The 26,119-nt window shown below is 37.7% G+C and overlaps 1 protein-coding gene across 5 annotated transcripts in view; it reads left to right on the forward strand.

The window, feature by feature from the left end:
- Positions 1–26,119, forward strand: part of GRM7 (glutamate metabotropic receptor 7) — a 553,799-nt gene that overhangs the window by 438,744 nt on the left and 88,936 nt on the right. For all 5 annotated transcript variants that reach the window (XM_070738269.1, XM_070738272.1, XM_070738271.1 and 2 more), the window contains exon 8: positions 4,592–5,527. In XM_070738269.1, coding sequence (XP_070594370.1) covers positions 4,592–5,527 — 936 coding nt within the window. The remainder of the gene's footprint in view (positions 1–4,591; positions 5,528–26,119) is intronic.

The following is a 26,119-nucleotide window of genomic DNA, read 5'->3' on the forward strand; positions in this document are numbered from 1 at the left end:
GTCTTCGGGACTCATTGGAAAGCGGCGCGGGTGTTTTAAAACTTCGCCGCCGACATGGGGGGCTCGCTAGCACCCCCCCGAACCCCCAACCCGGGTTTGGGGGGTGCTAGCGAGCCCCCCATGTCGGCGGCGAAGCTTTAAAACACCCGCGCCGCTTTCCAATGAGTCCCGAAGACAAATGTCAAACTTCTGCGTTTGTCTTCGGGACTCATTGGAAAGCGGCGCGGGTGTTTAAAAACTTCACCGCCGACATGGGGGGCTCGCTAGCACCCCCTCCCCGAACCCCCAACCCGGGTTTGGGGGGTGCTAGCAAGCCCCCCATGTCGGCGGCGAAGTTTTAAAACACCCGCGCCGCTTCGCAGCTGTCTCCTGAAGCCGAACGCGGAAGTTAGCGTTCGGCTTCAGGAGACAGCTGCGAAGCGGCACGCGTGTTTTAAAACGTCGCAGCCGGCCTGGGGGGGCTTTCCAGCAACCCCCGAGCCCGGGTTGGGGGCTCGGGGGTTGCTGGGAAGCCCCCCCAGGCCGGCTCCGATCGTTTTAAAACAGGTGCGCCGTTCTCCGCTGACTCCTGGCGAACTTCCCAGGCGAAGGGCGAAGGGCGGGCGAGCGGGTGCTGGGGGGGGCTTCGCCCTCCCGCCAGCAAGAGGGGGAAGACCCAGGGAAGCCGCCTAGCAGCTGATCTGCCCGGCGCCATCTACGCATGCGTGCCCATAGAAAAAAAGGGCACGCATGCGCAGATGGTGTTTTGACTTCCGGGTTCAAAAATAGCAAATTACCCTGTTTGCAATGGTCGGGGACGCAATAACCGGGGGATCACTGTATTAACAAAGGCATAATTAATAAGGTAATAGGATTCCAGTATTTGAGGAGCTTCCACAAAGAAGAGAGAGTCAACTTGATCGACATGATCGAAACATTTAAATATATTAAAGGGTTAAATAAGGTCCAGGAGGGAAGTGTTTTTAATAGGAAAGTGAACACAAGAACAAGGGGACACAATCTGAAGTTACTTGGGGGAAAGATCAAAAGCAACATGAGAAAATATTATTTTACTGAAAGAGTAGTAGATCCTTGGAACAAACTTCCAGCAGATGTGGTAGATAAATCCACAGTAACTGAATTTAAACATGCCTGGGATAAACATATATCCATCCTAAGATAAAATACAGAAAATAGTATAAGGGCAGACTAGATGGACCATGAGGTCTTTTTCTGCCGTCAGACTTCTATGTTTCTATGTTTCTATGTTTCTAACTTAGTTTCCAAAGCACCAGAAGGCAAGACAAGAAACAATGGATGGAAAATAATTAAGGAGAGAAGCAACATAGAACCAAGGAGAGACTTCCTGACAATGACACCAATTAACTAGTGGAACACTTGCCTTCAGAAGTTGTGAGTGCTTCATCCCTGGAGGTTTTTAAGAAGAGCCTTGACATTGACTGGTATAGAGCAGTGATGGCAAACCTATGGCACAGGTGCCACAGGTGGCACGTGAAGCCATATCTGCTGGCACGCAAACCGTTGCCCTAGATCAGCTTCAACGTGCATGTGCGTGCCAGCCAGCTGATTTTTGGCTCACACAGAGGCTCTGGGAGGGTGTTTTTGGCTTCCAGAGAGCCTCTGAGGGGGATGCGGGATGGTGATTTAACCCTCCCCTGGCTCCAGGGAAGCCTCTGGAGTCCAGTCAATGAAGCAGTGGAAGTGATGTGCCAGTGCCTGGAGGCTGTTGGGGCCTGGATGGGTGTCAACAGACTCAAACTCAACCTGGATAAGATGGAGTGGCTGTGGGTTTTGCCTCTCAAGGGCATCTCCATCTGTCCGTCCATTACCCTGGGGAGGAAGTATTGACCCCCTCAGAGAGGGTCCGCAACTTGGGTGTCCTCCTCGATCCACAGCTCACATTAGAGAAACATCTTTCAGCTGGGGCAAGGGAGGCATTTGCCCAGGTTTGCCTGGTGCACCAGTTGTGGCCCTATTTGGATTGGGACTCATTGCTCTCAGTCACTCATGCCCTCATCACCTCAAGGCTCGACTACTGTAATGCTCTCCATATGGGGATACTTTTGAAAAGTGTTCAGAATCTTCAGATCGTGCAGAATGCAGCTGCGAGAGCAATCATGGTCTTCCCCAAATATGCCCATGTTACTCCAACACTCCGCAGTCTGCATTGGTTGCCGATCAGTTTCCGGTCACAATTCAAAGTGTTGGTTATGACCTATAAAGCCCTTCATGGCACTGGACCAGAATATCTCCGGGACCGCCTTTTGCCGCACGAATCCCAGCGACCGGTTAGGTCCCACAGAGTTGGCCTTCTCTGGGTCCCGTCGACTAAACAATGTCGTCTGGCAGGACCCAGGGGAAGAGCCTTCTCTGTGGTGGCTCCGACCCTCTGGAACCAGCTCCCCACAGAGATTAGGATTTCCCCCACCCTTTTGGAAACTCCTTGAAACCCACCTCTGCCGTCAGGCATGGGGGAATTGAAACATCTCCCCCTCGCCCATGTAGTTTTGGTGTATGATTGATTGTGTGCTTGTCTTTTATACATTGGGGTTTCTTTGATGGACTTTTTAACATAAAACTAATTTAGATTGCTAAATATTAGATTTGTTACTATGTACTGTTTTTACCATAGTTGTGAGCAGCCCCGAGTCTGCGGAGAGGGGCGGCATATAAATCCAATAAATCTAATCTAATCTAATCCTCTGGAGCTTGTGGAGGACAAAACACAAGCCTACTGGGTCCACCAGAAGTTGGCAAACAGGCCATTTCTGGCTTCTAGAGGGCCTCCAGGAGGGTGGGGGAAACTGTTTTTGCCTTTCTCAGGCATTGAATTATGGGTGTGGGCACCCATGCATGCACAATAGTGCGCGCACATGCTCTTTCAGTACCCGAGGAAGAAAAGGTTCGCTATTACTGGTATAGAGTCTCCTGCTAGAGCTGGTGGCTAGGCTAGAAGACCTCCCAGCTCCCTTCCAGCTCTATTCTATTCAAAGTACTGTTCCTAGCACGTTGTGCAAGAATCTTTAAAAAATAATTCTTAGAGATATTCCTCTGACTATTTTTCCACTGTTGCCTTGGAATATGGCATACAACTTTAATTCACTAGGGGTTTTTTTGTCCACAGTGAATAATATCTTGTTCTTTTGAAACTCATACATGGCCAATTTATGTAGTAAAGAACAAAGCGATTTTTGTTCTAGTCATTGTCTCTGTTAGTACAGCCAGACTGTATTATAATGTGGCTTAGAAAAATAGTCTGCACGTACAAAGACAAATAAATCCTTATTCTGAAACAGAATGTTCAGTCCATTGTGAGTTCCGAGGAAATTTGGATGTCTATCAATCATCTTTTCAATGTCACTCAATGTAAATCTGTAGCTTTGGTAAATGGAACTCAGTGGAACTCATTATTTAACATATAGTAAGGCACTTCAGGAAAAAAAAAGATTAAAAATTTGGATCAGTTTCCACTTGCCTGGACTAACACAGGCAGCAGCTATACTTACTGGAGATCTTTGTTTAAAAAATAAAATAAAAATCCTTGACAGGCTTGCTTGAAATAGCCATGTTGAAATAGTATGTTTAATACAGATAAGGGATAGGGAGATTCTGCCATGTTGCTGTCATTCACATTTTTCCAGTGGAGGGGGGGGGGGGGAGATGTGGGTCAGGATTCCTGAAAGTCAATGTGAATTTAGATCACTGTACATGCATACTGTCAACCTAGCAGTTTGAAAACACCTAAAAAATGCAAATAGAAAAGTAGGGATCACTTTTGTGGGAAGGTAACAGTGCTCCCTAAACCTAGTCAGGCCAGCCACGGTAACATTTTCACACACCGCTAGTTCTTTGGCTTAGAAACAGAGATGGGCACCATCCCCTAGGGTCGGGAACTACTAGCACATGTGTGGGAGAAACCTTACCATTTTACTGTATAAATCAAAATGTGCTTCCAATTTTAATTACTTGTTTATTTCTTTAAAATTATATAGCCAACCGTCTCACATATAGGTGATTCAAGGCTGCTTAGAAAAAGGTTGGAGAGTAGACACTTCAGTGTTGGGAAAGAATTAATTCAGGATTTGGAAAGAAGTTATAAAGGCCTCTTTCAAGAAAACTTTAAGAGTCATGATTATTCAGGTTTTACTGTTCAGTAAACTATGACTGTAACGTTAAACAAATTCTACAAAATGGACTTTTCATGTTCTAAAAGATTATGCCAATTAACCAAGGATTTGCTCTATGGTCACAAGGTAAGAATGCTATAATAATGCAAGGAAAGCTATGCTAACAGGAGAAAATGCATTGTTCCAATTATGTGGGTTTCCATCGAAACTATTTCCATGCTATTTCCCTACGGTAATAACCTTTATTTCCTTTAGTATTTGCTTCTTCATGGAGTTTTTATTTCTATTTCTTATTCCCTCAGCAACAGTTCTCATTTTCTTCCTGGCTGCTACCATCTCTTTTCTTTACTGCAATATATTTATATTCATTTCTCTTTGTTAATCAACTCACCAATCCACTAGGCCTACTTGACAGTCACTTCTGAATAAGCAGTCTCACTTATTCTATGTTCTTTTACTCTTAGATGGATGAAATGCAGTGGGGCAAAGGAGTGAAGAAAACCCCTTCTTCAATCTGCAGTCTTCCCTGCAAACCAGGAGAACGAAAAAGGATTATGAAAGGGATGAGCTGCTGCTGGCAATGTGAACTGTGCGATGGTTACCAATACCAGTTTGATGAAGTGAGCTGCAAGCTGTGCTCCTACAATCAACGGCCAAACGAGAATCGCACAGGATGTAGCCCTATCCCTATTGTAAAGTTGGAGTGGCATTCACCATGGGCGGTCATCCCGGTCTTTCTGGCCATGCTTGGAATTATTGCCACCATATTTGTCATGGCAACCTTCATTCGGTATAACGATACTCCCATTGTGAGGGCTTCTGGAAGGGAACTTAGCTATGTTTTGTTGACAGGAATATTTCTGTGTTATATCATCACTTTCTTGATGATTGCCAAGCCAGATGTTGCTGTGTGTTCTTTCCGGCGTATCTTCCTGGGATTGGGAATGTGCATAAGCTATGCTGCTCTGTTGACTAAAACAAACCGTATCTATCGTATATTTGAACAGGGCAAAAAGTCAGTGACAGCACCCCGGCTTATTAGCCCAACATCACAATTAGCAATCACATCAAGTTTGATATCAGTACAACTTCTTGGAGTTTTCATTTGGTTTGCTGTTGATCCACCAAACAGTATTATAGATTATGATGAACATAAATCTATGGAACCGGATCAAGCCAGAGGCGTTCTCAAATGTGACATTACGGATCTACAAATAATATGCTCTTTGGGGTATAGCATTCTCCTAATGGTTACATGCACTGTTTATGCCATCAAGACTCGGGGTGTCCCAGAGAATTTTAATGAAGCCAAACCCATTGGATTCACTATGTACACTACATGTATAGTATGGCTTGCCTTCATTCCAATATTTTTTTGCACTTCCCAAGCAGCTGAAAAGGTAGGTGAAAAACAAGTAATTTATAAAACCATTACATTTTTAAATATGAAGGAGTGTTGAAATCACTTTCTGGATATGAGGGGAAAAATGTTTGGACAAAAAATATTGGTAAGTGTTTCAGCTACACATAAAGTTGTTGTTTCTTCCTGTAGTTAGGTGAAGGTTATGATGATGGTGGTGATTGATAAAGTGGTAAAAAAAGTGATAAATCACTTAATCGATTAATCCCATGGTTATAAATATTTCAGCCACAACTAGAATGTAGCAATTTTTTCAGTATGAAACATAGTGTATAGCTTAATAATCATCTTCCTTATTGTTAATGTCTGTCATAAACTATTTTGCTCATGCCTATGTTTCTCAGTTCAGACAAAGTGAGAAGAAAAGATTGTTTATTGCTATGGTATCAATTCCTAAAACATGAAGTAAATATTAACAGCCATTCCTGAAATCGTACATACTGAATCAAAGTTATTAATATGAATCAAGCATACCTACCTCCTCTTCTTGCTGCAAAAAACATTTCTGGATTTAATAAAAAGAAGGTTTATTTATGATAATTTTAGGTCATGCCAATAATAATACAGTGAAAAAGTATGGCCAAGCATAGTATATACAGTGTGTGTGTGTGTGTGTGTGTGTGTGTGTGTGTTGTTTTCGTAGATTTTCACGGGTACAGGTATGACGGTCTTGGTATATTCGGGTTTCTTCCCGTGTAGGATTTTGAAATTTCTGGCGACGTTTCGACGAGGTCTCACTCGTCATCTTCAGGCTGGTGTTCTGTCCTTGTTCTAAGGCGAAACGTCGCCAGAAATTTCAAAATCTTACATGGGAAGAAACCCGAATATACCAAGACCGTCATACCTGTACCCATGAAAATCTACGAAAACAAATATATATATATATATATATATATATATATATATATATATATATATATATATATATATTACTTCAACTATTGCAATTTCAAACAAATATTTGCATTAAATAAATTAATAAATGGTTAACAATAAATAAATGTAATGTAATCAAAAGATATGGAGAATTGGATAGGCAGAGAGCAAATAGAACCATGACCAACCATATGTCATGGTTGCATTCAATAGTCTAACAGTTTTTCTCTTCAAAATTTGCATATGATATATCTGAATGTGGGTTTCTGTTATTCTTCTCACCCCTTATTTTGTGATAAATTTCAAGCAATAAAACCAAATATTGTATTAAGGTACTTTATATAACATAGGTTTAACACAGGTCATGTAGACAGTAAACAAAAGGTCAATAAAAATGGGCTTAAATGTCTATAAACCAATGCAGAGTATGAGGAATAAGTAGGGAAAATTATAAATTTAAGTAAATGTGGGAAGATATGATAACCATTTCTGTGTAGGGTCTCTTACCCAACCAGGGTTGGACTAGAAGACCTCCAAGGTCCATTGTTGTTGTTGTTGTTGTTGTTGTTGTTATTGTTGTTGTTGTTGTTGTCACAAAAAGCAGTAATACACAGCAAACAAGATTATGCCGGATTTCGTATCACAATATCAAGACATATCCCAAGCATCTGTGTGATGTATTTTCGTATGATGTGTGCAGATCCAAGTATGGTGGCCTTTTGCACTCGACAGATCATGATTTTGTCAATGTTTATTATTTTCAAATGCCTGCTGAGGTCTTTTGGCACAACATGCAGTATGCTGATTACCACTGGGCAACCTGTACTGGTTTATGCCAGAGTCGCTGTAGTTCAATTTTAAGATCCTGATATCGGTTAAGTTTTTCTTGTGCATATTTGACTGCCACCTGGCATGGTAACATCAATGTTCCATACCTTTTTCTTTTCCACAATCGTGAGGTCTGGTATATTGTGGTCCAAAACCTTTTCAGTTTGAATTCAAAAGTCCCAAAGTATTTTGGCATGTTTGTTTTGAATTACCTTCTCGGGTTCATGATCTTACCACTGGTAAGTGGAAGTAGTTGTAGTAGTTGTTGGTATTATTATTATTATTATTATTATTATTATTATTATTATTATTATCATCATTATCATCATAAAATCTAAAACTAAGAATTGGGATTGATGTAGCTCCCACTGGATGTGATATGTTCATTGTTATACTTTCTATGAGTATTTGCAAGTACAACACTAACATGTTCAAGAACAATGTTATCTTTTAAGTACAGCTATAAATATGATGGGTACCATTCACCTTATACCATACGCACATATGTGAAGGCTTTCTCCCTGTGCTTTACATTCAGAAGGACACACACAAACACAAACACATGTATATATGCAATATATATGCAGTATACACACATATACATATGCACACATATGTATGTGTATGTATGTGTTTGTGTGCATATCTATCTATCCATCTATCCATCTATCATTTATCTAGAGAGAGAAAGACAGAGATAACCTTTCATTGATTCATTACTAACATTAAATAACAAAATGCAGGTAATGAAAATAATAGTTTCCTACATTTCCTAATTTAAATTAAATAGAATTGGAGTCTATTCAGTGAGGAAACCAATCAAGATCCCACCAATATCTATTGGGGTTAAAACTAGGAAATGAGATAGCCTCCTTTAAAAAGGTACAGTGGACCTCATCCAATATCACTTAATCTATTGTGCCTTATATTTCCTAGAGGTCTTCCAAATTACTTCTGGAGGTCATTCCAATACTCTGGAGCATGTTTTAAAAGAAAAAGCTATTCCCCTAATGATTTCCACTCTTGACAAGCAGCATTAAATACAACTCCATGTCTGTTACTCTGCAGTTAGATAATTAGTACCTTGCTTAATGTCCCTCGTTAATGTTAATCTTCTCCTTCTCTTCTTTTATATAAGATTAACTTGCTAATTTTGTTTCTCTGTCAGCCTCCAGATCCAATTAGAAATGTTGGGAAGGATATCTACTATGCAATGAGTTTGTTCTATCTCAGCAAGAGAAAATTGTGCAACTGCCTTGCACAACATTGTTATTGTTCATTTTGTGCACAGAATTATAAACTTTCTTTGGATAGCTAACCAAAATCTATTTTGCAGTCAGTTCATTGAATATTCACTTATCCCAGCAGCTCTAATTCTATGGATTGTACACTGAGCATCTTGTTGAAAGTACCGACAGAAGCAAAGCATATGTTGCTCAAATTAACTCACCTCACAGGGACAGAAATGACCCTCTTCTTCAATGCACTGCTTCAAAAACAATATAATTATCTCTTAATCTGCACCTCTGCAGTTTATTTGAGTGCATATATTTTTGACTTCAAAATGCATTTTCTGGTCACGCTTCAATAACACTATCAATTATTACAAGGGAAAAAAAATCCTTTCCTTAAGAAGAAATTTGGGCTTCTTTTCTTTACTTTTCTTTACTTTTCCTGTCCTGTCTTCCTTTCCTTTCCTTTCCTTTCCATTCTTCTTTTTCTTTCCTTTCTTCCTTTTTCTTTTTTGATAGAGTAAGTAAAAACAATGTTCAAATCGTTTTTTTAAACAACAGTCTGAGCTGCTTTTAATGCATTATTATTAAAGATTGTTTTTTTTTCATATGCTTAATAGAAAAGCAAAAAAAAAATCTAAACAAGAATATTTGGAAAATAAAATTAAGCAATTACGTATGCAATGAAACCAGAGGTGGTTTCCTACTGGTTATACCTGGTTCTATGGAACCGGTAATAAACTGGTGGTGATGTCCTGGAGCCAGGTCCATGGCCACTGCCATCTTGTTTTGGGCATGCTTTTTTTTTTGCTGTTTTTTTGCTGTTTTTTGCTTTTGCGCAACTTTTTTGGCACTGCATGCTTGCAGCTGAATCACACAGTATGCAATGTGTGGCACGGGAAGAAGCAAACCAGCTGCAAGATAAGTTAGAATATACCCCTGAATAAAACCTACACCAGATCTACATAAGTCTTTTCTGTCTCCTAAGTTAGAACTTAATCCTTTCTATGTGTATGATATTGAATATTTATTGAATTGCATAAAACAAAGATATTGGGAACAGTGGAGAAAGAATGATAAATTACTTACCCCTGAAATGAAACAGTAGCAATGAAGAATATTTTTAATCTTAATGATAGTTAGAACAAAGTATAAAATTATTCCAAATACTGTACAGACTATTTTTCTGTATATACTGTTGAATCAAAGGTTACTCAGGAAGAACTTCATGTTTTTTAACAATGTAGCTCTTTTGAAGATTATATATGGCTGAGCCTTTTACCTATCTGAAACTTTGTCACTTTGGGATAGAAGAGGTACTATTTATGAAAAAGAAGAAGATGCCAGTACGATCATTATCCTATAAATTTCCATAAAACATACACATAACTCTATTCTATACTATTGGAAGTTTATAATGCTTTATTTTAGTCACATTTTTGTAACTTTAATGAGGCTACTAAAGCAATGATTTTGAAGATTGTTGATTGCTTTTGGCCAATTTTCTTGTTAATAGTTGATTCCAAAATTTTGATAGCAACCTCAATATGTGAACCACAGGCAAAATGGCCTTTTTATTGTCCACTCTGTGCTATTTAATTTAATAAAAGTGCAATATTTAGACAATATTAAATTATTACTGGATTTGGCAGGGTGGTTTTGTTGAACTTATAGAACTTAACTGTTTGTTTATTTATGATCCAAGACCAAGTCACAGAGTCACAGAATTTTTTAAAAAAATACAATACATCATTAATACAGTATTGTATAAGTACGGTAATACGGTAATGTATAAGTGAATAGAACAGAATAGAATAGAATAGAAGAGTTGCATGGGACCTTGGAGGTCTTCTAGTCCAACCCCCTGCTTAGGCAGGAAACCCTACACCTCTTCAATCAAATGGTTATCCAACATCTTCTTAAAACCTCCAGTGTTGGAACATTCAAAATTTCTGGACGCAAGCTGTTCAGGAAATTTCTCCTTAGTTCTAAGTTGCTTAACTTCTTGATTAGATTCTGTTCTGGCTGGCTGGATCAATTATCAGGAATAAAGACCCAATTAAACTCTGATTCAAAAGCAATAATAAGCAAATCTATTTTATCAAGCAAAATTCTGCAATACAAAGGTGAATGCAAAGGAATATGATGCTGGCCGCATTTCTGTCTTATCAGTGAAGTCCAAGATGCCAGCCAGAATAAAGTCATAAATCTTCAGTACTGATGTCTCTGCTTTGACTAATTACTCACTTAGTTCAGGGATATTTTTGAGCTCCTCTCAAAACCAGGAATCAAAATCCAGGGGAATAGGAAGAGCTCTCAGCCCCTAGGCTCTGCTCTCCATTGCAAATTTTCTTTTTCCACAGCCCCCTTTCCCATCAGCCTGTCTTATATGCTGCCAGGGTGTGGCCAAATGTCCCATAGAGATATTCAACTCCAAAGACCCCTTCTAGATATATATTCCTATCTGGATCTCATCCTCCTTATTTTTGCATCTAATAGGGGTTCCTAATCATCAAAGTCCTCTGATTCGGACAATACCCTAAATGGGGGGGGGGGGGTTTCTACAGCCTCTTGTGGTCCCTCAGTCCCTGACTCCTCCCTACTCTCACTCTGCGACTTAGATGGCAAGAACACTGGCTAGTATGCCTCCGTCTCCTAGTCCTCGAAATCTGTGATCAACTGAGCTGGACGTGGACCACTCAGAACAGTTTCCACCCATTGCTTCTTATTCTACCCTCAGGTGCCTAACTCCCTCTTCTTTGTGGCAACCCCTGAGATCTTAGAACACTGCTATCATGTCTCCCTAGTCCTTTTCATTAAACTAGACATACCCAGTTCCGGCAACCATTCTTCATATGTTTTAGCCTCCAGTGTCCTAATCATCTTTGTTAATCTTCTCTACACTCTTTGTTGCTCTTCTCTATAGTCTTTCTAGAATCTCTTTCTAGATTTCAAGAATAATATGATTTAAAAATGTAAGAAAGATTTTGAATTACATAGTGAAAATTTCAATTTTATCATCATATGAACAACTAAGGATTCCTTTAGGGAAGAGGAGGAGGAGGAGGAGGAGGAGGAGAAACACAAATCAAAAATGATATTCTGAATGGAAAGGCAGTGCTATTCTGCCTTTATTCAATGTCTACTTATGAAGTGGTTCCTAAGGATAATGGAAAAATTGTCAGTTATGATCCATTGTTATTAATTAATAACATTAATTCATCAATAAACGCCAGCCAATGATTTAAGGAGAATTAGACATCAATAATATCTCATAGATTGAAGTACAATGCTAGCTCTTTCTGTAGCAAGTGTGGTGCATCACAATATTTCAATGACAATCTCAACTATTCAGAGATACTATTATATGCTCTGTTGTCAGGACAACTGACATTCCTTGTGTGCCATTTGCTTCCCAGCTAAGCCCCATGGTGTATCACAGCTTGTTAACTCACCTGTCTATAAAAGTGATGTTATACAAACAAAATGTTCATGATAATGTTACCAATATAATTGGTCTTGACTACAAAACTATTTTAAATTCTCCCCATATTTGTGAATGTCTCGTTCAGAAGCCAAGTCAACTCCCAACAAGTATTAGACCAATTATAGAAACTATAGGCTGATGCAGAATCAATACCAAGTGGCACTTGAAAAGAGCACAAATGGTCCTTGCAAGGTCAAACCGAGCAGAATGAAATCAATAAACCAAATTGAAACAAAATATTAGAATTGCAAAATGAGAAAGTGAGTAGGTAAGTGAATTCACCAAGCCCTGCAGCAAATTATTCAAGTGATTAGCACAAAATTATTGAAATTGTTTTCTGGAATCTTCTTTTCTCGGACATTTCTTTTCATTTTTATTTATTTCTATTTTTTGGTGGTTTCTGGACTATGTATATCTGTCACAAAACATGAAAAGTAGTAGAAGACTGAAGGCAATTTTACCTAGAATACTTTTATGCAGAAAAATATGTTTTGTCATGCACGCATTTTATATATACTACAGGCAGGTACTAACTACAACCCTAGGTAGTTGGGCTGTATTTCTCAGGTAATATCATGTGTATGTACATGTACATACAAAAACACACAAAGACACAAACACATTTCTATAGAGGCATAGATTAATAGTTAGCTATTTTGATAATAAATAGATGAATAAATCTGAAACTTATCTCAATTGCAGCATGAAAATTAATAATATATAGCAAAATGAGTATATTAATTATACAGTAAAATATTTGAGGATGCGGTTTAGATACCTAGGTGCCTATCACTTTTTTCTTTCCTTTTTTTCTTCATACTTCTCTGAAATTGTCTAGTAATAAATCTAAACTCCTTATAGTAGCCTGAACATCTGACCAATCTAGATTGAAACATTAGTCTTTCCAAGACATATTTTATTTTTAAAAAACTTTCCAGTATATCAAACAGTATGTGTCAAAACATATTCAGATAAACACAAGTATAGCAATAGCAGTTGCTCTCTAAGCAGTTTACAGAGCTAGCATATTGCTCCCAACCATCTGGCTCCTCATTTTACCAACCTTGGAAGGATGGAAGGCTGAGTCAACCTTGAGCCTGGTGAGATTTGAAATGCCAAATTGCAGTCAGTCGGCAAAAGCAGCCTGCAGTACTGCATTATAACCACTGCACCGTCATGGTTCCAAAGTATCGTGGAAACTGCTTCTAAACTTCTGCTAATAATGTTTTATTCTACTGATTTTTATTTTCAGGGAAGGTTTTCTCTGAAAATCTGGTTCCGAATCTGAAAAGAAGCTGGTACTCTCTCAGATCAGTCTTCCTATCCTTATCCTTTTGACACTGTCTGTGAATTAAGTGTGATCTAAAATCTCTTATCGAATACCATGGGACTTAAGTCTTAATATATGATACCCTGGGGGAAACAGACCAGAACACAGAATGTGCTTCTAGACCATATTGTCATTTTACAATAGCCAAAGAGAAAGCCTGTTGAGATTGAGAATTACTTAGAAAACCATTGGAATGGGTTCCCTAGGATTTTCTTTTTAATCTGCATCTCTTTGACAAATGTATCTTTGCAAGTTATTTCTGAAGATGTTTTCTGAATGTCAACAATGAAAAAGAATTCAGTCTTAGGATAAAGTCATACCAAGGTGCATGCTTTAATACTTTGTAAAAAGAATTGGAGGGGGGGAAGGTTTGGTATATTTCTCCTGTTTTAAAAAAACCTGCTGTAATCTTGACATTTATCACGACCGGACCATATATACTTCCTATTATGTAGGAAAAACCAAAAGTGAAATAATTGTTTAAGTGCAATGTCAACCTATGGGGTAATTAGAAAATTTTATCTGCCTTGTGAAGCATATTATTTTGATGACTCTTTGAATTTTCAATCAAAGCAGGAATTCATAATTAAGGGAGTGAAAGGAGTAATATTAATAAATCATATTCCCTAGGGAGGGACTCATATATTCAAGTTATCCCTTTTCATAGGGTTTTTTGTTGGAATGCCATATTAGTGGTAATTAATTTATGGAAAGCATTGAAAAATATCTGCTGAAATCTTACCCAGTGTTTATTTTATTGTGCTATGTATATTTATTTTGAAGTATGAAGAAATTGTGTAAAATAATATTGGAATATGTAAATATGTAGACAAGCCAACAAATACATCTGCAAGCAGTGTGCTGCAGCAAAAGAATAAAAATAAAAGGGTTTTGTAATTTAAAAAGTGGGCATCTTGAAAGAAACAGTTTGGGTAGAAATAATGCAAACTGTGCAAAAGAACAAGCTCATCCGTTAAATTGCAACACGGGAGATTTATTCAATCCTATACAAAGAATCTAGCCAATTAAAGTTCACATTGATGCCAAATAAGGGTCAACAGAATTCATTGGACATTGGACCATTTGTGGAAACATAACAACAGTAAGCTAATGATGCACTTAACTCCACCTCCCAGTTCTGCCTGCTACTCTACATCTGCCAGATCATGGATTGCTGTTTATGTGCTACAAAATGTAGCAAGATTTGAGAACTGAGCATTGACTAATATATGGCTACTGAATCTTATATCCCCTCTAGGCTTTCTTTGTAGGCAATCAATGAGAAATTATTAGAGCAGACCATGATTCCGCCATATGCATTCACATTCTTCTTTGGCACCTCAAATAAATTCATAAACTTTCATTGATCAATGTCAGGTTGTTCAGCTCCTTAATAACTAATTGAACAAGCTGTCAATAGAGCTAACTGTGAAGTCTTCTGGTTTACAGATTACTAAACTGTCATTGTCACATGAACAGTATTATTCATACCTTATCATTTGTGTTATAAATGAGTATAGCAATAGCACTTGGACTCATATATTGCTTTACAGTACATTTACAGTCCTCTCTAAGCAGGATATTGGCCCCAACAATTTGGGTCCTCATTTTTACCCACCTCGGAAGGATGGAAGGCTGAGTCAACCTTGAACCCGGTGGGTTTGAATTGCCAAATTGCAGGCAGCCGACGGTCAGCAGAAGTAGTCTGCAGTACTCCACTCTAACCACTGCACCACCAAGTTTCATCATTTTAAAATATAATTTTATGGATGCTAAATCCACATGGTGTCATTGTGTGTGTGTGTGTGTGTGTGTATTTCCAGATGCCTTTTCCTATCAAATAAATATAGGGATCAGGATGGGCCAGTTCAATTTAAGAGCATATTATTTTACTGTCAAACGTACACATTTTAAAGCACTGAGAGGAAATGTAATTGGGGTAGTTTCTGGTTGCATAAAGTACCATTTCAATAAAGCCACATTAGCAAGTGAGCACTCTGCCTACTGAGCATTTCTTAAAACAAAAGGATTATCTTCCTTTTTCTGCCATGTACGGCATTGCTTGATTAACAAGGCTAATGTGTATTTCACAAGGAAAGTGCTGTACACCTCTGAGAAACTGCATAAAGTAGCAGTTGCTATAGCAACAATATATTCAAGGATGTGCCTGTCGAAAGGGTACCATGAAACCATTTGTCAATGTATACATTGTGGAACTAAAACATAGCTTTTAGCACTTCTATTTATGACACTCCATTCTACCGAATCTTGAGTTATGCAACTCATCATTCCCATAACTATGATAAAAGGAAACATGTAAATCATCTGTAATTTTTAATCTTTTTTCTTCTCGTCATCTTATCAAGTTAACAATGACTTCTAGTAACTGCCAGGACAGACCTTGTAGTTTTCTCAGCAAGACTTCAGAAGTGGTTTGACATTGTTTCTTTCCTAGGGTTAAAAATGAATGATTGGTCCAAGGCTTGTATCAGCTCGCTTTATGGCTAAGACATCCTTTTTCTGGGTTTATGCCTTAGCTCTATTTGGTTATTTGTTAAATTTTCAATTTCCTTTCCTGTCCTGTCCTTTTTTTGGATATCTGTATTAGGCTGACAGAGAAAAGGCTACCTGGCTGCCTTTGGCTATCATCATTCTCTTCTTTAGTTCAAAATCATGGTCATGATATGGCCAGCATAAATAATTATTTTCCCTTTCCTATGTTATGTCAATAAATTAAACCTATGATATTCTTGTTTCCCTTACTGTAGATTTTCTCTACAATTTGTTACAATGCAATGGCATTCTTAATTCTTTTAAAAGACAAACATTAAACTTTGTTAACCTATCGGGGGGGGGCTTTAAATTAAGATGTTTGTTTGACAAGCTGATTTCAGTTACCTATTGTGTAGGGAAAGGGGATGGGATTCTGTATTGACATCAACACATTTCCCCTATGTGATCTTCAACTTCAGAGCAACATTAATCTGCTGAAGTCAAGCAAGGAAGATAATTTCTACATTTTTCATGCTTTTATCATTGAGATTTATTTATTTATTATTTGGATTTCTAAGCTGCCCTTCTCCAGGGATATCAGGGCTGCTTATAGCATTAAACAAATACAAATTGATAATATAAAATCTTACCCTAAAACATACATTTGAAAATCCGAATAATTAAAACCTACTCTTAAAAACCCAAAACATTTAAAACCATTCAACCAACATTTAGAGATGACAATGTAATATTTATATCATCCATAGTGAAGTTCTGAGACATTCAAGAAATTATTTCGATTTAACAATTCATATGCACAATATTTAGTTTAAGTTCAATACCAGAACATTTCTAAGTATTAATTTTAAAACTTTCTTAGAAGAGTTAGTGAATGTAGATCTATCTATATCTACCTATATCATCTTCATCTTCTATATCTATATCTACATATCTATCTATGTATAGTGTGTTTGTTGATTGAATGGATGTGTTTGTGCTTTAATTGGTTCTTTGGTTTTTAGATGTAACTTTTCATTTTAATTAATTGGATTTTGATGTATATTGTAATTTTTACATGTTGTAAGCCATCCCTAGTCCTTGGAGAGGGGCAGCATTTAAATCCAATAATGAATAAATGAATGATATTCAATATATTTATATTGAATAATAATGTGATATAGGAAATATGATATATTTACATGTAGAAATGAAATAATTATTTCCAGGTATTATTTTTTTTAAAAAACTTAAAACCAGAATCTATCTTAAGATTTCTATTCCAAAATGATAGAGAATGTTGAAGCAAATATTTGTTGGAGCAAATATAAAAACTAAACATTGAAACCATGCAAAGAAGCTTTGCTACCTAAAAAAGGTTTGCTTCTTCCAATGAACAAATGAAACTATTTTCAGAGCAATTTTCTTGGTGAAATCAATACTGTTGTAGACGGGAAATAGAGGTAAAAATGTAGTTTGCTTTACTTTTTCATTCCAGAGTAATACTTTGAATGATATTTATTCAACATGCCCTGAAACTCTGAAATCATAAAACATTCTGTGCCTTATAGAAACAGCAGAATAAGCATTTATTTAAAAGAACATGCAAGAACACAGATAGAAGTTCAGACAAATAGAACAGCAAATATTTAAATGGAATTGGAAACATATCTTCATAATGGAAATCATCCATTTTATCAACTTTTCAAATACAATTAGAATAATTTAAGGAAGAGGCTATGGTATTTTAAAACATTTTTATAGTAGTTAAGTATATGAGTCTATTTACTAATAAATATGCAATGTCAACATTGAGTACAGGACATTTTTAGTTAATAATTTAACTTGTGAACAAATTCAATGGAACAATTTTCCATTGTTTTTTTTTAAATAACAACAATTTATTGTACATGTTGCAGATAAATTTTTGCTATCTCATCAAGGAATGATTTAGGAATAGATGCTTTAAATATGGATGTGATCCTCAAGTTCACAGAAAGATGGCAAAGATCCTAAATTTTTGTTTTAAAAAAATCTGGCACCAAAGAAAGAAAGATTGCTTAATTCATCATTCAGGTAAACTACTGAAGGGTTAAATTTTATATGTGCAGAAATGTTTCTCATGCTGAATTAAGATTACTATTTCTTTCTCCCTAAAAATACTTTATGTTAAACAACTATATAATGAAAGGTTTAATGGCACTCTTTGTGCAGGACACAATTCTTCAGCCCCCTTATTCCTGGGATATTAAGTATTTAAGGGTTTTTCTTTTACTACATTGGGTGGCATATTTGAGTAAGCTCTAGCACATAGTCAGCATCTGTAGAAGGTTGAAGAAGCACATCACAGATATGATGAACTTACTTGGAAGTAACATAGTAAGGTAAATGTTTTTATATTGTATTTAAATAAAATGCTTACATAAATACATTTTTATTTAAACATGTGGTTTGCCAGCATCTCAGGACTAGATCTTAATATTCTTTATTAAACAAAAGGTTTTGTAACTGTTATGGGCTCTACAGTTCTTACTTAAAAAAAATGTAATACATAAAATACCTTCCAATGAGTATACCTGACTTTGTTTGTGCTTGGAAGGTAAGCAAAATTTAAAATGTGGACCAGAGAATTTCAGGAATGAGAGGTAAACTGGAAAGTTCTAAAAGCATCTTCAGAGATAGCAAGGGCAAACCATTTCTACAATAACTATCCACTTGGATGGTACTCAGTATCACTCTGGGGTGACTTTACACGTTTAAATAATAAATGAAATATATAAACAATAATTCCAAGAAAACCATATGGATATGTCTCTCTAGGCTCCCTGGATCAAGCTCAACTTGAAGGACTATTTTTTCAAAAATGTCATAATTCCTGATAAAGACTGTATTTTAAGATTTTAACTGATGGGATAGCTGCGATAACATTTTAAATGATTTTGGATTCTCCATTGCAAGAATTTCCCTTGAGTTAATAACAAATCAAATCATGGATAAAAGAGCCAGTTTGGTGTAGTGGTTAAGACATTATGCTAATTACTGGAAGACCATGAGCTGTAGTCCCACCTTAGTCACAAACTGGTGACCAGGTGGTGACTTTGGTCATTCTTTCTCAGCACTAGGAAGAAGGTGACTAGGACATATCACTTCTGAAAATGTTGCTTAGAAAACTTGTTCAGGCAATCACCAGAAAACAACTGACTCAAAGGCACTAAAGCAAGCAAGCAAGTAAAGAAACCAACAAACAAACTCTTGTCTATACAGTGATCCCTCGAGTATCGCGAGGGTTACGTTCCAAGACCCCTCGCGATACTCGATTTTTCGCCATATAGTGGTGCGGAAGTAAAAACACCATCTGCGCATGCGCGCCCTTTTTCCATGGCCACGCATGCGCAGATGGTGGAGTTTGCGTGGGCGGTGGGGAAGACCCAGGGAAGGTTTCTTCGGCCGCCCAGCAGCTGATCTGCTCGGCAGCGCCGCAGCAGTGAGGAGCCGAAGATCGGGGTTTCCCCGCCGCCCACGCAAAGGGGAAACCCCGATCTTTGGCTCCTCGCTGCTGCCGCGCTGCCGAGCAGATCAGCTGCTGGGCGGCTGAAGAAACCTTCCCTGGGTCTTCCCCGCCGCCCATGCAAAGGGGAAACCCCGATCTTCGGCTCCTCGCTGCTGCCCCGCTGCCGAGCAGATCAGATGCTGGGTGGCCGAAGAAACCTTCCCTGGGTCTTCCCCGCCGCCCACGCAAAGGGGAAACCCCGATCTTCGGCTCCTCACTGCTGCCTGCCCGCCGCTCGCCCGCCCGCCGCTCAAGAGCAAGAGGGGGAGAGATAGAGAAAGAGAGAGAAGGAAAGAAAGAGATGAGAGAGGGAGGAAGAGAGTGTGAGAGAGGAAGAAGCAAGATAGAGAAAGAGAGAGAGAAAGAAAGATGAGAAAGGAAGAGAGTGACGTCATCGGGTGGGAAAAACCGCGGTATAGCAAAAAAAACCGTGGAGTATTTTTTAATTAATATTTTTTGAAAAATCGCGATATAGCGTTTCGCGAAGATCGAGATCGCGAAAATCGAGGGATCACTGTATAAGGATTTTTTTCTCAAACATATATCCTCATTCCTTTTTCTTCCACCAGGTTTAGCTTACTAATGATTATGCAGGATGTTAAAACTGAAAGGTACATAAATGATATATTGTATATTCAAATGTCTCAGAATCTGGGGTTAAAATTTAAGGCTAATTCTAATGATTAACTCTTGACCATAGATCAATAGATTCTGTTCCTTGAAAGTTTGGTGTTAATTTTTTCCTGTCACACTTGTTGCACTGCAAATTTCCGTAAAATATATAAAAAAACACCCATAGGATTTGTTGTCAGTTGAGAATTGTGCATCTACTTTGAAATCTTGAACAGGAAGAGCTCAAGGCCATAATCCTGCTCTTTATAAATAATTTAGAGAGCTAGATATTAATTTTCAATGACAAACATGCCACCAGCCATTTGGATGGCATAAGAAGTATATGTATGAAGCTGTAGTATTCTATATTTCTAATAGGAATATGCAAATGAATGCCGAGGTACTACTAATAATAATGTCTTTATGAAACAGTCAGTATAATCACAATGAAACAATAATATAAAAAAACTTAATTTTATATAAATGCTTAATAATTCTGATATATTTCAGAAGAGAAGGATTTAGGGGTAGTGATTTCTGACAGTCTCAAAATGGATGAGCAGTGTGGTCGGGCAGTAGGAAAAGCAAGTAGGATGCTTGGCTGCATAGCTAGAGGTATAACAAGCAGGAAGAGGGAGATTGTGATCCCCTTATATAGAGCGCTGGTGAGACCACATTTGGAATACTGTGTTCAGTTCTGGAGACCTCACCTACAAAAAGATATTGACAAAATTGAACGGGTCCAAAGACGGGCTACAAGAATGGTGGAAGGTCTTAAGCATAAAACGTATCAGGAAAGACTTAATGAACTCAATCTGTATAGTCTGGAGGACAGAAGGAAAAGGGGGGACATGATCGAAACATTTAAATATGTTAAAGGGTTAAATAAGGTTCAGGAGGGAAGTGTTTTTAATAGGAAAGTGAACACAAGAACAAGGGGACACAATCTGAAGTTAGTTGGGGGAAAGATCAAAGGCAACATGAGAAAATATTATTTTACTGAAAGAGTAGTAGATCCTTGGAACAAACTTCCAGCAGATGTGGTTGGTAAATGCACAGTAACTGAATTTAAACATGCCTGGGATAAACATATATCCATTGTAAGATAAAATACAGGAAATTGTATAAGGGCAGACTAGATGGACCATGAAGTCTTTTTCTGCCGTCAGTCTTCTATGTTTCTATGTTTCTATTGTTTCTAAATGTCTATCAGACCATACCTCACACATGACAATCATTCTTGACTTTCCATAAGAGGGCTCCCCAACCTCTGGGTCTGGACCCACTACTGGGCAATGGTCTATTTATAACCAAGCCATTGCGTACGTACACCATCCGACTGTTCAAAGCCCCATTCACAGCAAGCTTCAGGAGCCAGCAAAAACAGCCCCACTTGCCCCTTGGACAAACCATCTTCTCACTCCCCTCTCCCACAACACCAATTTGAAAAGGTTGGGAAATGCTGTTTCAGAACATTTAATTGCATGATCATTTTTTAAAAAAAGCATTTAGATTTGACTAGATCACATCCATGAAGATCTGGCTATCATAGAACACAGGAATGTATATGCTACATGGTTTCATCTCCCATTTCTAGTCAATTAATATTTGGTTGTTCTTTCTTCAATGTTGGGAATTGGAAACTCTGTCCCATGTTAATGTTTCTGCCAACTTCAACCCCAACATTATCAAACTGCACTAAAATTTGGGGGTGTAGTAAATAAAAGGAGAACCAATGAGATAATTAAGACTGAATCTCAGAGCCAAAGCACTACATTTGGAGAACAGCAATAAGCCTGATTGAGGCATCTGAAAGACAAGCAAACAGATCAAAATTGCAGTCTCTGGGATTATTTCTTCTTGCTTTAAAAATATTTTATAACATGATGCAGCCAGCTCTATATATTCACAAGATTACAATTCTTATTTTATTCTGTTGATTTAAAGGTTGATTTATTCATATCAACCTTTTAAGCAATCAAAGAATATAGCCAAAGTAAGCTCTCTTTCTATTTTTGCAGAGGGGATAGTGCTATGATTTAACTAATTTTAAAGTACAAAATTTCATATCTAGTTTTCAAATCATAGTGGACAAACTCCCAATATATGAGAAATGTTGGAGCTGCTGGAAATTACAGAAGAGTGAGGGGTTTGAGGAGATGTTACTTATTCCTTGAAACTGAAAAAGAATGCCCCAAAAACATTATTATTTCTAGGGCAAAAATTGCATCATTTTGTAAATATCTTAATTTATTTATTCGACTTCTATGCCACCCAATCATGAAGGACCCAGGGCTGCTTACAATAACAATATAAATAAAAATACAAATAGGTACAGAGCAATAAAAAGAAGTCAAATATAATCTAAACTATGTAGAACCCCATATTAAAAGAAACCCAGTTAATATAAAACAGTCTTGATCCAATATATATGTATACCATCCATACAGTGTGGCCATGTGAGTTGTTAGTTCATAGCCCCCCAGGCCTTCTGGCAAAGCCAGGTTTTGTGGCCTTACAGAAGGCCAGTAGGGTGGGAGCAGTATGGACATTGGGGGTAGTTGGTTCCATAGAGCCAAGGTGACCACAGAGAAGGCCCTCCACCATGGTCCCACCAACCTGCATTGCTTTGTCGACGGGACCCAGAGGAGGCTTACTTTGTGTGTTCTTATTGGTCTCTGGGAGGTATATTGCAAGAGGCGGTCCCGTAGATTGTCTGGCCAATTAGGAACAGAGATCACTGTTTTACTATATGCAGTCCAATAGTAAGGTTAACTGTGGCTTGATAAAGCTTCTAACCAGATATAGAAGACACATATGAGATATGTTTACTATGGAGTCCTTGGTGCTGTATGAACTTGCTTGTTTGCTTGCAGATGTATCATTACCCAACTAAATAACATCATCAGAGCTAGTGAGTGTGAGGTTTTCTTCTTGATTATATACAGTAGTTTGTCCTGGCAGTGATTGTGGGATGATAATAATATTATTATGATTGTTATTTCTTTTAACATCTTTCAGTGCAAAATGGGTGCTCCGGGGTGGAGATCCATATAATAATAATAATAATAATAATAATAATAATAATAATAATAATAATAATAATAATATAACAACAACTATTATTATATTGTTGTTGTTATTGTTATTATTGTTATTATTATTATTTATATTTATATGTCGCCCCTCTCTGAGGACTCCTGCACCCTGCATAAACCACGCCCGAACTGTGGCAGTAAAAAAATTGGTAGCCCTTCACTGAATATAGTAGTCCAAGAAATAACAGGAGTGTACAATATACAGTGTAAGGAGTATAAGAGCCACTATGTAGGACAGACAGGCAGAAGACTAGCAGGGTGCAACCATGAACACCAGTCAGCTAGCAATCAGAAGACATTATGAAAATTTCTTCATGGTCAGATTCACATGGCATATTCAACCATAATTTCAATTGTAAGCATCCTGGAACAAACTAAATTCAAAAACACAGGGGAATTCCTGAAAGCTTGGCATTCAGACAAACCAGTCACCAGCAGCCATAGAAATAAACCATATTTATAAAAGAGATAACAAAAAGCTAGAAGAAAACAAATGAACTAGAGCATGTCCTCTTTAGCAATTAATATCCAGATAAGCAGGGATCAACATTGGACAATCAATCAGACAATAATAGTCTAATCAACTACCAAGGAGAACACCCCCCCCCCCCGCCCCAATACTGACAGGGTAAACTACTGTATACAACAGAAAAAAATAACCCAATGCTCACTAGCAGTTAATGATATTATCTACATTAATGATATTGTCTATATTATCTGGGGTAATGAAATATCTGCAAGCAAACAACCAAGCTCATAGAGCATTAAAAATTCCACAGTTCAACCCTGAGTTACATATATTATCTTCTATTGGAACCTATATTTATTTATTTTGGTCAGCTTAAAATTCTGCTTCTTTATTTTGCTTTAATTATAGCATCTTCAATACTGCAGTAGTTAGAAGCTACAGTCATTCTGCCTCATCTATTTTTGGTTCTTTTTTCATGACAATACTAGAATGGAATGGAAACTTGGGATTTGTATCTATTGGCACCAGGTTTTTGTGATGCATATTTATCAGGCTCCAGCTAAATTATTTTGCAAGGCATTAAATGCACCAGGCTCATACTCAGCTTGTCTCTCCCTCCCTCTATTTCCCTCCCTTAAATTTAGAAATCATAAAGCCTGCGAGCACAGTTTGAATATCCCTCGTGTGACATTGCATAATCATACAACTGCTAGCTACAATAACCACAGCTTAATGGAAAATAATTGCCATTCCATTTTCTATGTTTTGAGCAACAGGAAAATAACCCGGTTTCTTCTTTGATGTTTCTTTTTTATTTTCAAAACGTGATTATAAATAATTCAAAGCAAATATTATCCAGTTACTCTCATGCAAAATTTTATATTTAATATATAGCGATATTAGGCCCATGTGAGGCAGCCATGTTTTGCCTCAATCAGGCATGGAGGTGAGGTGATTTGCCACAATGAGGAATTTCACTGTGCTTCTGGGGCTTCATCTGGCAACATTTAGTTCCAGTAGCTAAAAGCATGTGCTTAGCCCAAATAAATGAGCCTCTGCAAAGCAAAAACACCACTTCCTTTTTGAGGGAAGGAAGGCCAGATTGAAAAGTGTCTTCTATGAATATTCATCAAAGTGAAGTACTTCAGAACTGCATTTGTACATTTTTAATGTTTATCCCTGTTAACTCAATTTTTTATGCTGTTAATCAAAATTTCCCTATAACCAGAAAAGGAAATGAACAACAAAGCACATACTCAAACACAGACAGGCAATCCTTATTCAGTGACCACAATTGGGACCATCAAGTCAGTTGTTAAGAGAAGGAGTTGCTGAGTGAAACTCCAACATAGTTTATGATTTTACTTTAGATTTCTTTTTCTTTATAGACCTTCAAAAATAGTTAATGTAAGGGTAGGTTACTCTAATGCCACATCTCTAAGCTAGTCAGGAAAATTGAAAACAACTGAGGGGGAAACAATGGCAAACCACTTCAGCACTGTGACCAAGAAAACAATATGAATATATTCATGAAGTCACTGGAGTTAAGCTCAGCTTGAGGGGATGTTATTTTTACTCTTGTCAAGCTCAGGTTACATGATATAGGACCAGTACTTCAGCTTTCCTTATTTGTAGGCTACTTTTCTGAAATGTTTCCAGTCTAAGGATAAGTAAATACATTTTTCAATTTGTATGTCATAACAAAAGGGTTGGGGGAGGGGGAGGGAAAGGAATTTATTCTGCAAAAATAAAGGGGGGGTCATTCTACAAAACTTGCTGCTTATTCCCCCCACCCCCACACCCCGAAATGTTCAGAACAATCTGTGTACAGTCTATCATTTTCATATAATAGAATACAGAGTGTTTGGTGGGAATCTCTATTTTTAAAAAATAAAACTTGATTTTTTTTTCTTGCAAACAGACAGGTTTGATCTCATCTCTAGGGAGAACTAGCATTGCAGACATCCTCCGTGTTGTGGTTAGCTCTGGTCCAGCTCCTGCCCCAAGGAATGTGGAGGTGGATGTAGGGAAAACATCAACATGTCATAGGCCTGTTTTATTGCCGATAGAGTCAGGTAGTGAAGTTTCCTCAGAAGAAGAAGGTGGGGGTGACTTGGAAGAGTGGGCCTTGGCAGACAGCTCAGGAAGCCAATCTTCATTATCTTCAGTAGATTCGGATGATGAATTGCTAGACCTACGCATGCGTAGAGTTATGCATAGGAGAGAACAAGTGAAGAACTATTACAGGCGATAGAGAATCCATCTGTGGTTGGGTGGGCCTCACGTAATTATAGCAGCTGTTATTTTGGCAGCGTGCGAGCTTAGCAGCGTGGAGTTTATCTGATCGTAGTTGTTGGGAGTCACGGAGTGTGAGAAAAAAAATCTTTGTAAGTTTTTGCCACATCTGGAACAAACAGTATTTGTGCCAAACTGCACAGTACTGGTTTATTGCTGATTTATTGCTTGCCTTGTTATCGGACTGTAATCCATTACTGCCTTGTTTATACAAGAAATCCATTTGAATTCTAAAAGGGAGTTTTGCTTCTCTTTTGTTGTGATAAAAAACATTTACTGGAATTCTACTGCATGTGTGTGTCTGT

This window comes from Erythrolamprus reginae, chromosome 2 (genome assembly GCF_031021105.1).
Source record: "Erythrolamprus reginae isolate rEryReg1 chromosome 2, rEryReg1.hap1, whole genome shotgun sequence".
NCBI classification, from domain to species: Eukaryota; Metazoa; Chordata; class Lepidosauria; order Squamata; family Dipsadidae; genus Erythrolamprus; species Erythrolamprus reginae.